The following is a 17037-nucleotide window of genomic DNA, read 5'->3' as shown; positions in this document are numbered from 1 at the left end:
TCCTGCATCTCAGGTTGTTTTAAATACATCATAGCTATAATAAAACACTGAGGAAGAGCATGAGATTAGATTGAAGACAGATTAATATACTGCTTTTTGTACGGAAATAATGTGTTATGCATATTACTTCAAAAAGGATATTCTGAAGCTTATTAAATTTCCATGTGGTACCATCAAATTGGCATTTTTATATCAAAGAAGTATTTTTCTAAGAGATCTATCCCCTACCTCAAGTACATTCTTTTATCGTGTAATTCATCATTACTTATATTTAGAATGAATTATATGTAAATGTGTAAAGATAAGATCAATGTTTTCCTAACTAACATTGTAATAAAATTTTTTATTACAATACACAAATCCCTAAACTAAATTATCAACTAAATCTTTCTTTTTCAGTCTTTTAATTAGAAAAAGGTTGTATTGCAAGTTTTTTTAGAAAATGATTAAACAGAGTAACAAGTAATTATTGGCACACCTGCCAATATTTTATACTAAAGTAACCAATATGGTGTGAAACAACCAATTGAGATTCACTAGTTTTACTCAATAATGAACAGGAGTCTGTGCACAGACTAAACTAATAACTGACCTATTGTGGCAGTTACACAGGTGCGGCAGAAGTAACTCCCAGATTTCCCACCGCAGTTAGTGAAGCGCTAATAGTACACGGCTGATGTCAGAATGTCATTTTGTAGCAGATGTCTGTTACAGTTACACTATTGCCATTTCAGTTAGAACCATGACATGGAGTAGTAATTTATCGTGCTTTCATTATTGAATGTATTTTAAAAAGGGTGATTCTGTTAATATGCAGTAATTATTTCATCACACCTTCAGTTAGGTCGACACACTGTGGTACCCAATAAGAAGACGATTCAGTTACTATCAGGTAGGCCACTATGCATTTGAATACCAGAAAATATTTAAGCAGTTAGACAAGTGGTTACACAATCTCCAGTCGCTCAGCCTTAAAACACACTGCTGAGTTACAAATCTTAGATTGGACTGTTAAGGAGAATTTTACATGCCGACTCACAGTTTCATCCTTATAAAATGATAGTCATGCAGCAGCTACATGAATGCGACTGATTAGCTGTATTGCTTCTTGCCAGGCTATTCTGGAAAATGTTCCAGTGAATTCAATTGTGCTGTCAAGTGATGAAGCTCATTTCCATTTATCAGGTTGTATTAAACAAAACTTTCAATACTGGGCTCAACAAATACCCTACAACTTCATGAGTGCCCTCTGCACTATGAGCATGTTACAGTTTGGTATGCGCTTGCTGTTTGGAATAATAGGGCCATACTTTTTTGAGGAAGAATCTGTTACAGTAACTTCTGATCATTATGTAAGAATCTTACGGGACTTCTTGCTACAAAGACTTAATGAACTCTGAAATCAAGCTGAAAATTTATAGTTTCAACAAGATGAGGCCACTTGCTCACATGGCAAGACAATTCAGAAATGTTTCCTGGGCATTTTTTATTTCACAACAAGGAGACACCCTATGGTCTGCTTGGTCATCCGATCTTGCTTGGTCATCCGATCTATGATTTTTTTCTATGGGACATCAACATGCTGAAACTTTAAACAGAAGCCAAGAACCCTAGATCCCTTAAAAGTTGCTATCCATCAAAAAAATCACCAGTAACATTGGAAATGACAATAAAAAATTTCAGGGAGATGTTATAGCGATAGTGAAGGTCGGCATATGAACAACATAATTTTTAAAAAATTAATAGAAGGTATGTGAAAATAAACTGCAAACACTGTTTTTTCATAATATATTTAACTTTTTTTAAATTTTGTTGTAATTGTCTATTTTATTTATATTTCAAATCTGGGAATTATTTCTGCCAGACCATGTATAAATTAAGATTGCATGGCAAAGCCAGAACATCTTTGATGCAGAAACCCAAGCGACTTCCTAGAGACAAGGACAAGACAGAGAAGCTTGGTCGCATCATCACAGGCAGTTTTTAGAATCCGCATGTCGAATGGAGTCATAAAGGTCTTTTAGAAATCACCCAAACTTTACAATCAGGCTGTCTAGCCAGACGTGGTCATCTGTTCTAGTAGCTCAAGGACCAGATATTTCTTTTGAGGGCAAACCTATTGAAGGTTTGGTGATTTCCTCCTATCCCAGCAACCAAAATTCAACTACTGTCTTTTTTCAAGGTCACTACTAATACTCAAAGTGCATCTTGTCATTATCCTGCGACAATGCATAATTTTCGACAATGCATAATTTTAGTAAGCCCAAATTCAAGCTCTGTATGTTGCTGTATGAAGGGGTACTGGCAAAAGTTATACAATACTTAATATACCACCACGTGTGATCAGTATTACAAAAGTGGTGTAAAAAACGGTATACATGCAGCAATGCATTTCAGTTACCTAATTTATTTGTACTGGATATTACCAGCTACAATTACAAATGCAATCTTAGTGAATTATTAACTCAATTACTTCACTACTATGAATTATCTAATTCCTTTCAGCTAGTCAGAGCTTGCAATAGGACCACCAATACTATTCAGATTTAATTTGATTTTGAAAATTTGAAATTTAATTTTGTTACCCATAAAGCAACAATATAATTACAAGTTAAGTTCATGACAGTCTTTTAAATATTCAATTCTTTTTTTCTAATATTATTGGTAATTAATTTATTTGGAAGTAACTTTATAAATTGTAGTGGTTGGTAAGAGGACATAAAAATATCGGACGAATTGACAAAACTTATAATGAAGTGTCTGTCATGATAAAAGCTGCAATTGTCAATCAAAGTTGAATATAGAAACCCACTACTAAATATAATTAATCTGAGTGTGATATGAATCATACAATAAGATCTACTAAGTAAGCTTAATTTAACTTATAAATGACTTACTAATTTCTTAGTTTTTAATAAATATTTTATTCAGATTGTGCATAATATTACATTAAATAATACATAGACAAATTCAGTAATAAATTTTAAATACATAAATAGGTTCAGTAATTTATTAAAAATAGCAACGGAAACATCCCTTACCATCCATTAGTAATATTAGAACTTATCTGTTGGTAGGTGTATATACCTACCAACAGAGTAGGCTATCTTTCTGATGGATAATAATGATAAATAATGATAGATTGTGAAAGTGAGTTTCGTAATACTGGATAATGTAATTCTTTTTAGCAAAGATATAGTGCATTTATAAATTCTCACAGGCTTCCTACCAGATAACAAGGACTCACTCTACTACCTCTTCAGAACCAGTCATCCTCAACATAAAAAGCCTAGCAAGGTCAGATAAACAGAGATCAAGGATGATGAAAAGGGTCGGGAGTGAAAAGAAGGGTTATCTACACTTCTGAATAAATTGAAATAGTAACAATCTTGTAATTTAACTAATAATTCTTTGCCCTAAGATAAAATACAAATAAAAATTATGATTACTGAAATAATTAAGATTAGAGAATAAGAAGACACTCAAAAACCGTTTATGGTGTTAATAACTAACCGTTAAATATGCTGAGGCAAAAAGCACATAAAAATCAATAAATAAAAAAATACAAACTATTGAAAAAAAAAAGAGAAGTAATATTTTATCAAAATGCAATCAGAGTGTAAAGTTCTTAAAATCAATCACTGATTCTGATTCAGATGTTTTAATACATTTTTGATTTCTGTTTTCAAAAATGATACTTTATTTTTTCGATCAATTGCTTAAATTTTTATAAACAAACACCACATTTTACATTTTAAATATAATTATCTAAATGAATCAAAAGACAAGAATAGGATAACAGTAGCTGTTGTACTATATACAGAGTTTGATAGACATAACTTGTTCTTATCTTTATTCATTTTCTTTTTTTTTTTTAATTATAGAGCAACATCCCTTGGAGATTAAAATGGCTATCCAGCAATGTTTCAAAGTTTTTCTATTCTAGTGAAAAGATCAATTATTCAGAGAAAATACCAGCAACATTTTAATGTCACAATATCTCCTAGTGATAACATGATTCAAAACCTAACCACTTGCTTTGAAAGAAATGGATCAGTCTGTGATCTCCCAGGAGGAGGTCCTAAGCACACTGACACAGTGGTAGAGTGTACTTGAGGATCCATCTGCCTCTACCAGTCTTGCCTCTAAGCAGTGCCTGCAATACGCAATTTGATTTCAACACCTAGCCAGAGATAACTTTTTACAAAACTTTATAATGAGTGATGAGGCTCATTTTATTTAAACAGATATGTAACACAAAACTACAAATTTTGGGGTACTGAGAATCCCAGGGAATTCTATCAGCATCAATTGCATCCCCAAAAATGCTCTGTTTATTCTGACCTTTATCATCAGAAGGTCAGCCAGAAAGAATCAGTGGGGCCTAGAAAGAATCCAGGCCTTCCATCCTGGCCTGGAACTAGTGCCAGGATGGTGATATGGACCTTCTGCAAGAAATTTTGTTGACCAAATAATTTAAAAAAATACTAAATTAGTTTGGCCTCTGTGTTCAACTGATTTGACAGCACCAGACTTTTTTTTTGTGTGTGGCTACTTGAAAGAAGGGTTTACATAAATAAGCCTCATACAATTCAAGAACTTAAAAACATTCAAGCCAAAATTTGATGTAAATGACTGAAACCTTGCATTCAGTCATGGAAAATGCTGTATAAAAAAAGGCTATAATTGTGAAAGAATTCAGTATCCTTTTCAGATCTTTTTAAGTGAATACTGTACAGAGGTTAAGAATATCATTATTTCTTCTCACTTAACAAAGTATTAATGGCAGATTCTTTCAGCATAGCTAATCTATAATCACTCCAAGTAGTCGACATGTTACTACTTTCTTGTGAAGTAACACTTTTCCATGAATCATTACTTGTAATCAGAGAAGACCTTGCACTTTTTCTATGTAAATGATCAGGTATTACGCTTGCAAGACTTCGTTTATCAATTACGTTAAAAAGATTATAAGTAAGATTATAATGAGCTATAGAGCAAAAAAACATAATTAGCAAACGGATCACTAAACAAGCAACACCAGAAATTACACAAATTAAAAATGCCAAAAATATTTTCTCGTTGATCATTGTATTTTTAACAATTTGGTTGAAGTTTAAACTCTGTGTTAAAAATATAGAATAAGATGTGATTGCAGGATTTTGTAATAAAGCAGGAAAATACTGTAAAAATATTAGACAAAAGCAAAATAAGATTACTAACACTATCCCAATTGGAATAAATGTGTAGTAAAGCATACGTGACAGGAGATTGTAGTTTGGAGAAAAAAACCAAAAAAACAACAGTCTAACAACAGCAAATGCAGTAAACATAGCGCAGAACTCTATACATATCCTTTCCCGTAATATGAATTTGTAAAGATTTAAAAAATCATCTGATGATTCATTAAATTGAATATTAGCATGTAATACATCAAAATAAAAGTGAAACGTAACTAATAAAATTAAAATAATACCAAGGATAAAAGCAATGAGATTTAAAGCATTCGGGATCATATGAAAAAACCTAACACCATAAAGTTGAAACAAATAAGCTGTACGTGCACCCACTAAACTAATTACAATAATCACTAACAGAATTATTATGACATCAGTAATGCCATAATTAAACTGATGTACTATTAGTGGCTGAACCTGCAACAAATAAAACAAGAATTCAGTAAATTATTAATTAGAATTATGAAAGAGTACAAATAGCTTACAATAAAGATAAATTAAGTATTCAATTATAAAGTAGAACTTTTAATACTGTATTGTATCCACAGTATTATAATTGTTTTCTACAAACTTCAAATATAACCACAGCTTGCACATGAAACTGATATGGAAAATTCACAAGATAAAAAGCATGGGAGCTCATTTTGTACCTCAACAATTCATTGAAGACTGTTAAAGATGCTTTATCTGATTGATACTTGATGTCTCATCAGAAGGCATTTGAGATTTACAATTGAATAAAATTGACAGATAGTGAAAAAATCTCAACAAAGTTGTAATACTTTCCTGGAACTGATCATTTATTCTTTTATATTGGACAAATAATACATGAAAAAAGTTAAATTAGGATGAAGCTTATGAAGTTTTATTATAAAATTACACTGAAATTTTATTGTAAATTCATTTTTTTTACTTTTCTGGTCCTTAACCTCCAAAAAATCATCTTACAAGACAATTTTTTGACTGTGTTAAACGGAAGAAACTAAACAAGCTTTTGTAAATATATTTGTGTTAACTTTACTTTGCATAAAGAGGAAACAGTTAACTAACAAATTTACAACTAATAAAAAATTACCTAAGATTTCTTCTTTTTTTGAGGAGTGAATTATGATGAAATTTTATTGTAATATTGTTACTAAGAGATTTGAAAATTCGTTCAAAAATTACTTTAAAAAATGTTTATTTTTTGGGAAATGTAATATGACAAAAAGAATGATAATGTGCAATTAGACATTAAAATGTGAAGCCATAATATTCCATAAGTTACTAAATTATGTTACTGTGTAGTAGAATTAGAAAATACGAATACTTTACTTCCATAAAGTAAGACTGTCAATAACAGAATGATGAAGCAAGGATATCTTTCTTGTAGAAAATAAATCTGATCCAAATACATTAACTAAATTTATACAAAAACTAAAAATTTAGATAAAGACCAAAATATTCAACAGAAAAAAAAGATGTGGTCTTATTTTATAATTATATAATTATAATATATGTCGGAGAATAAAGTACAGTGGAGTATCTTCCGACAAAACGATGAGAATATTCTTTAGAATATCTGTATTTTTAGTAGTTTTAAGAAATGTACTATTACTTGTAATATTTTGTAAAATAAGGTTTAAATTGTTTTATTGCGGTAGGCTTAGGCCTAGGTAGGCACATGGTTGTCAACGTAGTCGGGATCCCAGGACGATAGGGGTATCATAAAATTAATAAGGAAAAGGAAATATGCAGTAGGCATATTATTTGAGAATATTGAGAAAAGGCAGTCTTGCTTTAGAACCCAGATCGAACAGACGTCCTGGTGATCACGAATTCGTTATTTCCCTGAGCCTCGGTCTATCGCGAGTTGTTTTAATATTATTTGAATTCTAAATTAAATTAATCTTATATTATAATTCGTGTACTACTGAGTTATAAGTGATAATTATCATTTGTAATTATTTCATTGTACGAGTTATCTACTCATTTTTATTAATTGAACTTTATTATAATCTTATATATTCTCCACTTGTAATACTAAAAATGAGTGAAACACAAAACGTTGAATCCCTGACAAATCTCCTCGCCTCTCCGACATCAGAAGTGGGATCGTCTCCATCTGGTCCATCACCTGATCAGTGGAATACATTGTTTGAGTTTATGAAGTGTTGTATGCAAAAGCCATTATCGACAAAGAAAAGTGTTGCGTTACCACGATTTAATCCAGAGAGTGGGGGATCGGATTCTGTTGCTTGGTGCTCTGCAGCAGAACTGTGTCTATTAGAAAATCCTCTTCAAGGCAGTGAATTGATATCTGCGCTTAGCAAAGCCTTGGAAGGTTCAGCAGCTCAGTGGCTATCCCAAGTGGCAATTCCGGGTATACAGTGGCCTCAATTAAAAGAACTTTTTGTGTCACGCTTCGGGGGACAATTAACTGCGACAGCGGTTGTGCTGAAAATTCATCAGGAGGCACCAACCAAGGATGAAAGTGTCGGCGCCTTTGGCATTCGACTTCGATCATCGCTAAAGGCCCGCTGGAGGTCTTTAACAGTTGACGAAATAGTTAATGCGGTTGTGCTTGCGCGATTGACCCATATTGATAATCGAGTGGAGCGCGTAGCATTAACTAGCGACATCAAAACGGAAGCCGAATTTTTGAGCGAAATGCGAGGCTTTTCCTACACCCGAAAAAGACCAATATCAGCTTCAGATAACTCATCTACATCCGATTTGAAGCGTTTTAAGCCAGCAGCTTCAGGGAAGTGCCATTTCTGTGGGGAAATAGGTCACAAAAAGTTTGAGTGTCCTAAACTTAAGAAGAAGCAAGCGGAGCAAAGCAGTAACCATCGTGGCTCCAAAGAATCATCCTCTTCATCGCGCAATGTGACGTGTTTCAAATGTGGGGTAGCTGGTCATATTGCGCCAAACTGTACGGCTCCAGGTAGCAGCCGTAGCGGTCCAGGGAACAACAAGGAGAATGGTAGCGTCGAACGCCGTGTGAATCTTTGCACAGTTGCAGCTCCTACTGGTATTCTAAACCATCTTGGTGAGTCGTTTCCATATTGTTTTGATTCAGGAGCGGAATGCTCATTAATAAAGGAATCGATAGCGATTAAGTTTTCTGGACGTAGAATTAATGAATTAATAATTTTGAAAGGCATCGGAAATGTTGTAGTAAATTGTAGCATGCAAATTTTATCTATTGTAATTATGGATTTGTTTACATTAGAGATTCTTTTTCACGTTGTCCCAGATGAATATTTGAGTTATAATATTTTAATTGGTCGAGAAATTTTGAGCTTGGGTTTTGAAGTAAATATTTCTCAAAATAATTTTAAAATCTGTAAATCTAAAGTAGTAAATTCGAAATTATAAATTTTGATAATTGCAGATACGATAGAAGAAGCGTTTGAAAGATTTCGAGTGGTATTAAAAATTCTTATAGATGCGGGATTCTCATTTAATTTTTCAAAATGTTCTTTTCTCAAAACATCTGTTTCATACCTTGGGTATGAGATTCAAGAAGGACAAGTTCGTCCAAACCCTCGTAAAATAAACTCTTTAACAATGTTACCCGCTCCAAGGACCGTTACTCAGCTTAGACAGTTTATTGGCCTTGCATCTTATTTCCGACGGTTTGTCCCTAAGTTTTCACAAATCATGAAACCATTATATGCTCTTACCTCAGGTAAAAAATATATTGAGTGGACTGAGACACATGAAAACGCCCGACAAAAAGTAATTCATACTTTGACCAACGAACCCGTCTTAATTATCTTTGACCCGGATTACCCTATAGAACTGCATACCGATGCCAGTTCCGATGGGTACGGAGCAATACTCATGCATAAAGTAGACGGTAAAAATAAAGTTATTGAATACTTTAGTAAAAGGACAAGCCCAGCCGAGTCCAGGTATCATTCTTACGAACTCGAAACTATGGCCGTTGTTAAATCTATTAAACATTTTCGGCATTACTTGCATGGACGACAATTACTGTTGTAACTGATTGTAATTCATTGAAATCTTCTCAAAATAAGATTGATCTTAATGATAAGAGTCCATAGGTGGTGGGCTTATTTACAGGCTTTTCAGTTCGATATAGTTTATAGAGAAGGCAAACGTATGTTGCACGCGGATTTCTTCTCTCGAAACCCTTTGTCCGATTTACCAAAACAGGTTAATAAAATTGAAGAGAAACGCGTTAACCTCGCGGAAATATCGGTTGATTGGCTTCTTGCTGAACAACAGCGTGACTCGGAAATTTCGGAAATAGTCACCAAACTGCAAAGCGATGAGCTATCGGAAGATCTCTTAAAATCTTATGAAATTAAAGCCGGTACGCTATACCGGAAAATACAGAGAAAAGGCGAAACCCTTTGTTTGCCGATTGTACCCAGAGCATTTCGGTCGTCCGTCATTAACCATGTACATGAGTCTGTTATGCACTTAGGTTGGGATAAAACACTCGATAAGGTTTATGAGTATTACTGGTTTGAAGGTATGTCTAAATACGTACGTAAATTTGTTGACAATTGTATTACTTGTAAACTCTCTAAAGCTCAGTCAGGTAAAATTCAAGCTGAATTACATCCCATCCCTAAGACCCGCATACCTTGGCATACTGTGCATATAGATATTACAGGTAAATTGAGCGGTAAAAATAATACTAAAGAATACATTATTGTTATTATAGATGGTTTTACCAAATATGTTTATTTACATCACACCAGAAAAATTGACTGTAATAGTGTTATTAAAGCTTTAAAGGCTTCAATATTTATATTGGGAGTTCCCGCTCGTGTGATTGCCGATCAAGGTAGATGTTTTACTGGGAAAGATTTTAAAGACTTTTGTAAATCTTTAAATATTAATTTACATTTAATAGCTACAGGTACTAGTAGGGCAAATGGTCAAGTAGAGCGTGTAATGAGTACGTTAAAAAATATGTTCACTGCTGTTGAGTCTAATAATCGTCCATGGCAAGACGCCATTGGTGAAGTTCAGCTAGCTTTAAACTCAACCGCGAATCGTATTACCAAATCTAGTGCGTTAGAATTATTAATTGGTAAGAAGGCAAGACCTTACGGGTTGTTAGTTGATGACAACGAAAATGAAATTGATATCTCTAATGTAAGACAACGAGCGATTGAAAGTATAGAGGAAAATGCTAATTATGAGAAGATTAGATTTGATAAAAATAAAGCGAAGGTTAATAAGTTTAAAATAGGAGATCACGTTTTGATTAAGAACGAAGAACGTAATCAAACGAAACTCGATAGGAAATTTAGAGGTCCATTCGTAGTAACAGAATTACTTGATAACGACAGGTACACACTAAAATCTTTAAGTAGTAGTAGAAGTTATAAGTATAGTCATGATAAGTTGAGAGAAATGCCTGAGAATTATATTCCTAATGAGTTGGATGTTTCCTCGGACAATGAAAGTTGTGCCGAGGAGACTGTTGATGTTGGTCCTGAAACAGGGACTATGGTTTAAAAAGAGACCACCAATGACGCAATGCACTAATGGCTGGCAGCAGGTCGTGGACCTGGCATTTTTATTTTTCGCACATGCATCAGTGTGTAGTCGTAACTGCAAAGTAAATTAGTGGCTAATGTTAGTTTGATCAGGGCGCGATGGGCACCTGATGATGTGTCGGGCAGGTAGTTGTGGCAACTACAGAATATGTATGATACTGTATGTGGCATACAGGGTAGCCTAGAGATAGTGCAGAGGTCTATTGGTGGAGGAAATAAAATCTTATTTGACAGTTAAATGATAAGGAATAATGATTGATGGTTTTTCGATCTCTTGAGTACTGTACGATGACTATTTAGGATAATGAATAATTAATGGATTTCTGTTACTCGAGAGGACTTCTGAATCTATCTTTTGTACTTTTAACTATTGTAAAATGCTTTATAATGACCGAGGTCAGTTGAAAACAAAAATTAAAATACCACTGTAACTCAATGTTTTAGATACACCCGAGGGCGTGTGATTGTCAGAATGGCCGTGTCGGAGAATAAAGTACAGTGGAGTATCTTCCGACAAAACGATGAGAATATTCTTTAGAATATCTGTATTTTTAGTAGTTTTAAGAAATGTACTATTACTTGTAATATTTTGTAAAATAAGGTTTAAATTGTTTTATTGTGGTAGGCTTAGGCCTAGGTAGGCACATGGTTGTCAACGTAGTCGGGATCCCAGGACGATAGGGGTATCATAAAATTAATAAGGAAAAGGAAATATGCAGTAGGCATATTATTTGAGAATATTGAGAAAAGGCAGTCTTGCTTTGGAACCCAGATCGAACAGACGTCCTGGTGATCGCGAATTCGTTATTTCCCTGAGCCTCGGTCTATCGCGAGTTGTTTTAATATTATTTGAATTCTAAATTAAATTAATCTTATATTATAATTCGTGTACTACTGAGTTATAAGTGATAATTATCATTTGTAATTATTTCATTGTACGAGTTATCTACTCATTTTTATTAATTGAACTTTATTATAATCTTATATATTCTCCACTTGTAATACTAAAAATGAGTGAAACACAAAACGTTGAATCCCTGACAAATCTCCTCGCCTCTCCGACATATATAATATATATTATATAATTATTATATAATTTAAGGTGATCTTGCCAAAAAAAAAAAGAATGACAATTTTAAGAATATTTGACTGCTTCTTAAACTGAAACTGTAGCATGATATAAAGTATATAGTTCAAGAAAAATCCCCTCGATATACAAACACAATTTGTTGTATCTTTCTTTTCTATATCTGTCAATTTCAAAACAAATTTGATATTTACATATTTTTACATTAATCATAATTTCAACATAAAACAGCATAATTCAACAAATACCTTAGGCTGATTAATCTTAAAACATTTAACTAACATTTAATAATAACCTCTCTCAAAACCTTACTACTGCATTCCATTGTATCCAAACATATATGGTTTGAATTTTAAATTGGTAATTATTTTTTTCTGTTTTACATAAAAATTATAAAATAAATTAAAATAAAAAATGTTAAAAATGAACCGAAATATCTAAAAACTAACTAAAGAAAAATTAAAATAGTTGAAAAATCGAAATATCTTGTAGAAATAAATATAGTATAATTCCCTGAAATATCAAACACATTAATGAACTCAAATATATATATATATTTAAACTTTTAACCAGAATGCTTATTTGCTTTAGAAATGGTGATGACAGTCAAAGAACTGAGATTGGAAAAAATAATTAAAAAAGGAAAGAAAATTTTACTTCTAAATGTAAAAATAATCAAAAATATTTTAAGATCAAATGAGGAAATTTATCAAAAATTTGAAAAATGCATAAGATTAACATTTACGGTTGCTTAAAAAGAATGGAGGGTAACAGAATATCTTTCTAAATTAAAAAACGATAAATAACTGGTTTAAAGAAATTTTCAAAAATCTAATGCAATAAATATTAAGAAGTAATGTTGAACCAAATACTTTAGAAATAACAAATTACAAGAAAATGTTTTTGAGGAAAAAGGGGAATAAAATTCCCCCAAAAAAGAGATGAAGATTGTTAAAAAGTACTAGCAGAAAATAAGTAGAATACATAGGAAAGTTGTTTTTTTTTTAATGTAATCTGCAGGTGGTTGAAAAAATTGACAAGATATGACAAAAAAATATTAACAAGATATTTTGTTTTTATTAACTAGAGAGAGATCAGTCTCTACAGAAATGTTATTTTTAGATACAGAATTATTATTATTATTATTACATCTTGTACATTGCTTTCCTGAGGAATAGCAACAGGTACTGGTTCCAGCCAAATATATCCCTAAAACTGATAACTAGGGTGGGGAGGGGGAAGAGCTTAACCATTATGATATTCTTATATAAAAACACACGTAAGTAAAATTCACCATCATTTTTGTTATAAATGCACCCGATGCAAAATTCTCAGCCATAAATATTACTGCTGTAAATATATTTGTGTTAACATTATATAAAAGAAATTCCATAAAAACAACTCTAGTTAAATCATCCATCCAATCATGTTCTCTGATATATTCCACTATAGTACGAGATTTCTTTCTGTTGTTACCAAACTTTACAACATAACCTCCTCCATCATAATACTTTCCAGACTTCCCTGAAAAAACAAAAAAAACTATTTTTAAATCTTGTTCTGTTCCAAGATTCATGATACTGATAATTTATTTAATAGTTAAAATTATGAGTTTCTGGTGATTCAGATTGTTTAAGGCGCAGGTACTAAATAGCGTCAACCTCATTCATATTTTTGGAAAACAATGCTGTATACACAACACTGTTGTGATCACAAAGATATGACACATTACACATTACTGCATACTATAAGTTTCCTCCGTAGAACAATATTATTTACATGCAACATATATTACATAGCCAAGATTAATTAAAATTTATTATCTACGCATAAATACACAGGTGACTACAAATTGCACAGCAGTCTCTCAGGAGATGATTCTATACCCAAAAATAAGAAAAAAAGTTCATTAAGAGTTTAAAATTAAGAGTTTCGACTCGAACATATAGCCCTGCTTTTGCTCTTTCTGTGAAATTAACTATACTAAAATTCTTGGGCTACAAATCAGAGGTAAATTTAGTACTTCTTAATGGTTCTTTATTAAGAAATTTGAGTTTTGGAAAATATCTTTGTGAATTTACAAAAAGCAAAAGTTTTAAGTAAACTCTGTAGAGAATTTAATTCAGAGAAAATTGATGTAAATTAGCTTCTATTAAAATTAAACACAAATTTGAGAAGTCAGCTTTAATTATAAACAAAACAAACTGGATTGGAAAAGTGGTAAGACTTTTTCTAGTATACAAAAACTGTTCTGTTTAAAATATTATATCACTTTTCTGATCCAGTTGTATTTAATTTTAATAAACATTTACATCAATTTTCTCAGAATTAGAAATTTAACTAGAAATTTTTATTTGTTTATTGTTATTTCTTTATTATTTAACAAAGTTATTTTATTCCAACCCTGAAAAAATGTTTTCTGGCCAAATAAATGTTTTCACGTTTTACCCAATATTACCCAGATTGAGATCTGGGAATTTTAGTATGGTTTAATTTCACAGAGGGAGCAGAAAGCAGGACTAAATGTTTCATGAGCTGAAACTCACTAACATATTTTTTTCTTATTTTTGGCTAAAGAATCTTCTCCAGACACTGCTGTGCAATTTGGTATATACTTTTTAACAAAATTCTAATTTATCTCTTTTCCTTTCTAATTTTCAAAGAATGATGACATCTGGTATGGCTTTTTTCTTATAAACTAATCATGTAACAATGAAACCATGGAAAGACTACTGTTGCAGTACAAAACTAGCCTAACTTTTTGTCAGTATATTCAAAGAAGCGTAGAGAAACATACATTCTATGAAAAGTGTTGCACTTAAATATTTATGGGCCACGTGGAAAGATAAGAATAAAATGCAGAACCTGCAACCCATTTGATGAAGCAGTTAGCTTGCTAGCTCAAAACTAGGAGATTTCATGCTCTATTCCCAGTGAGGGTCAACCATGTTTTTTGTTAGAAAAAGATGATGTAAGGCAAAAATCCTAAAAATTACAATACTAACAGAGAATAAAAGTTGACTGAAGATATCAACAACAACAAAGAGCCATCAAAATAAAAAATAAACATTTCATCCCAATATACTCAGTTCATTTGCAGTGAAAAAATAATTTTGTGAATTACCATACCAGTATAATACCTAAATTAGTTAAGAGCACAGTTACTAATATTTCATTTTTTAAATTAAAATATACCATATACTCCAAACATTCGTGTTTGTTTTTCACTCATGTAATTCCAAATTTCACCCATTACACCTTCAGTAGCAGGTCTGGTTTTTTGAAGCCAATGTTTTCTATAATCAACTGTATCTTGGTTACCTTCAAGCATATCATTACACACCTTGTAAAAATCCTCAAAATCTGCAGGTATCAGACATGAATTTCCTATAAAAGAATTATAGTAAAAGTAACACTAACAATTACAATTTGTAAACTTAATGTAATTATAAACTAAACCATAACTAAGTAACAAATAAGATCACCAAATTCACTTCAAACAAATACAATCTACAATCTTATGAATTCTCTGAACAGTAGTGTTTTAAGCTTGGAAAAATAGCCTGTTTATCAGCATTAGAAAAAAGCACAACACTCGCATTAGAATTTTGTTAATTTAGAATTATTCTTTGAATTGACTGTTACATTAGATGTAATTGATTTATTATAGTTATCTATCAACAGAATACAATTTAAAATACAATTTTAAATTATATTAAATAGATAATTTTAGTAATTTTTTATTTATTTATTTAAAAAACTTATTTGTATGAAGAAATTATTCTAATCATTTCTTTGTGTTAGGTTTACACAATCTTCAATTTTTTGTTACGTTTTTTAAACCAAATTGTTATTTTTCTTGGGAGTTTAGTGAAGGTTGATAGCATTAGACTTAGTATTTTATTATCGATATAAATGTTGTAAACCAATGCTAACAAAGTAATCCTAACCAAATTTTTAATTTTTTGCCTTTTTTAATTTTTTTAAAATTAATTTAATTTTTTTTAAATTTTTTGCCTTTAATAAAATACATAACAATTTTGATATCTTTAATAACCAATATTTTACTATTATTACAACTTTGTGGATTGAATTTGGGTAAAGTACAATGTCAAGCTGAAACTTATAGCTGAAACTTATTTTCATCCAACTATTCTGAAAAAAAAACTGATTCTTCTAAATTGATGGTACAATTAAAGCCAGTTTTAGAGTGGCTAGGAAAACATACACAGTTTATGTTCAAAGAATATATGTAAGTTTGGGCTGCGTTTCTTTTTTCAGTTTTAAATACTATATTTGCTCAAATACTTGTGAGCATTTGATAAACATGATACATATTCAACACAAAACAAACTTAAATAAGCACATAACAGAAGAAAGTAGAAAATCCTATAGCTATATTTTCATAGAAAATGTTCATTTTAATTTTTAATAATTTTCTTTATGGTTACCTCTGGATAAAATAGATCCCCTAGTGTCAGGTGAATATTAAGGGACAGTTATCAGAAAATACAACTGAATCTATTATTTCCACTATAGAAGTGAGCACACTGCTTCATTGTTGTAACAAGTTCTATTGTGTAGCATTAATAAATGACCAAATATTTGTATTTAGAATTTTATATGTAGAGAGAATTAAAAATGATGAAACAAAGCAAAAAGAAATTAACAAAAATGCATTGTATTATGTTTTCACAAAACATAATATTACTATTACCAATATAATAATCATTAACTTACATGAATAAAAAAAAATTAAAAGAAATATATATTTTCAATGAAGAAACCATAGAATAAAAAAAAACTTACCAATTTAGAAACATCTTCTGGACATTACATTATATTCGGTCTTGATTTTAATAATTAAAACATTGAAATTCAATTGTCTGTTGTTACACATTATCGGTTTTAATTCTTCTATGGTTGAGAGATATGCAAAGCACCTGAGATATGAGGCATCAGCAAGTTGTTCTCTGTGAGAATAATGATGTTCACTAAACAGCCAGTCCTTGCAGCGAACAGAATTGTGTTGTTTATATGGCTGAATATAAGTTGCATATTAGTGGGATTGACATACTGATTTACAACAGTATAATCAGCTAATTAAAGGTAACAGGAAAACATTTCACAATTATTCTGGTAAACTTGACATGGAATGGATGTTATTCTTAAGGAAGGGGTCTTTTTT

At 31.4% G+C, this 17037-nt stretch overlaps 2 protein-coding genes across 2 annotated transcripts in view; one reads left to right on the top strand and one right to left on the bottom strand.

Moving 5' to 3' along the window:
• Positions 1-3615: 3615 nt before the first annotated feature.
• LOC142327583 (polycystin-1-like protein 3) overlaps positions 3616-17037 on the bottom strand; it is a 33182-nt gene continuing 19760 nt past the window's right edge. Inside the window, exons 4-6 of the mRNA XM_075370757.1 lie at positions 15045-15236; positions 13144-13373; positions 3616-5654 (exon numbers count right to left, since the gene is read on the bottom strand). Of these exons, the coding sequence (XP_075226872.1) occupies positions 4755-5654; positions 13144-13373; positions 15045-15236 (1322 nt within the window). The 3' untranslated portion in view covers positions 3616-4754. The remainder of the gene's footprint in view (positions 5655-13143; positions 13374-15044; positions 15237-17037) is intronic.
• Positions 7797-11358, top strand: LOC142327309 (uncharacterized). Its single transcript, XM_075370227.1, has 2 exons — positions 7797-8268; positions 11207-11358. Exons 1-2 carry the CDS (start codon positions 7887-7889, stop codon positions 11224-11226), a joined length of 402 nt encoding a protein of 133 aa, XP_075226342.1. The 5' UTR covers positions 7797-7886; the 3' UTR covers positions 11227-11358.

Source organism: Lycorma delicatula, chromosome 7 (genome assembly GCF_047948215.1).
Source record: "Lycorma delicatula isolate Av1 chromosome 7, ASM4794821v1, whole genome shotgun sequence".
Lineage (NCBI taxonomy): Eukaryota > Metazoa > Arthropoda > Insecta > Hemiptera > Fulgoridae > Lycorma > Lycorma delicatula.
This window is presented reverse-complemented; position numbering and strand designations above follow the sequence as displayed.

Coding starts and splice junctions, on each gene's coding strand:
- LOC142327309 (XM_075370227.1), top strand. CDS start 7,887: ATGCGAGGCTTTTCCTACACCCGAAAAAGACCAATATCAGCTTCAGAT. Junction 8,269..11,206: donor TGGTATTCTAAACCATCTTG/GTGAGTCGTTTC, acceptor TCAATGTTTTAG/ATACACCCGAGGGCGTGTGA.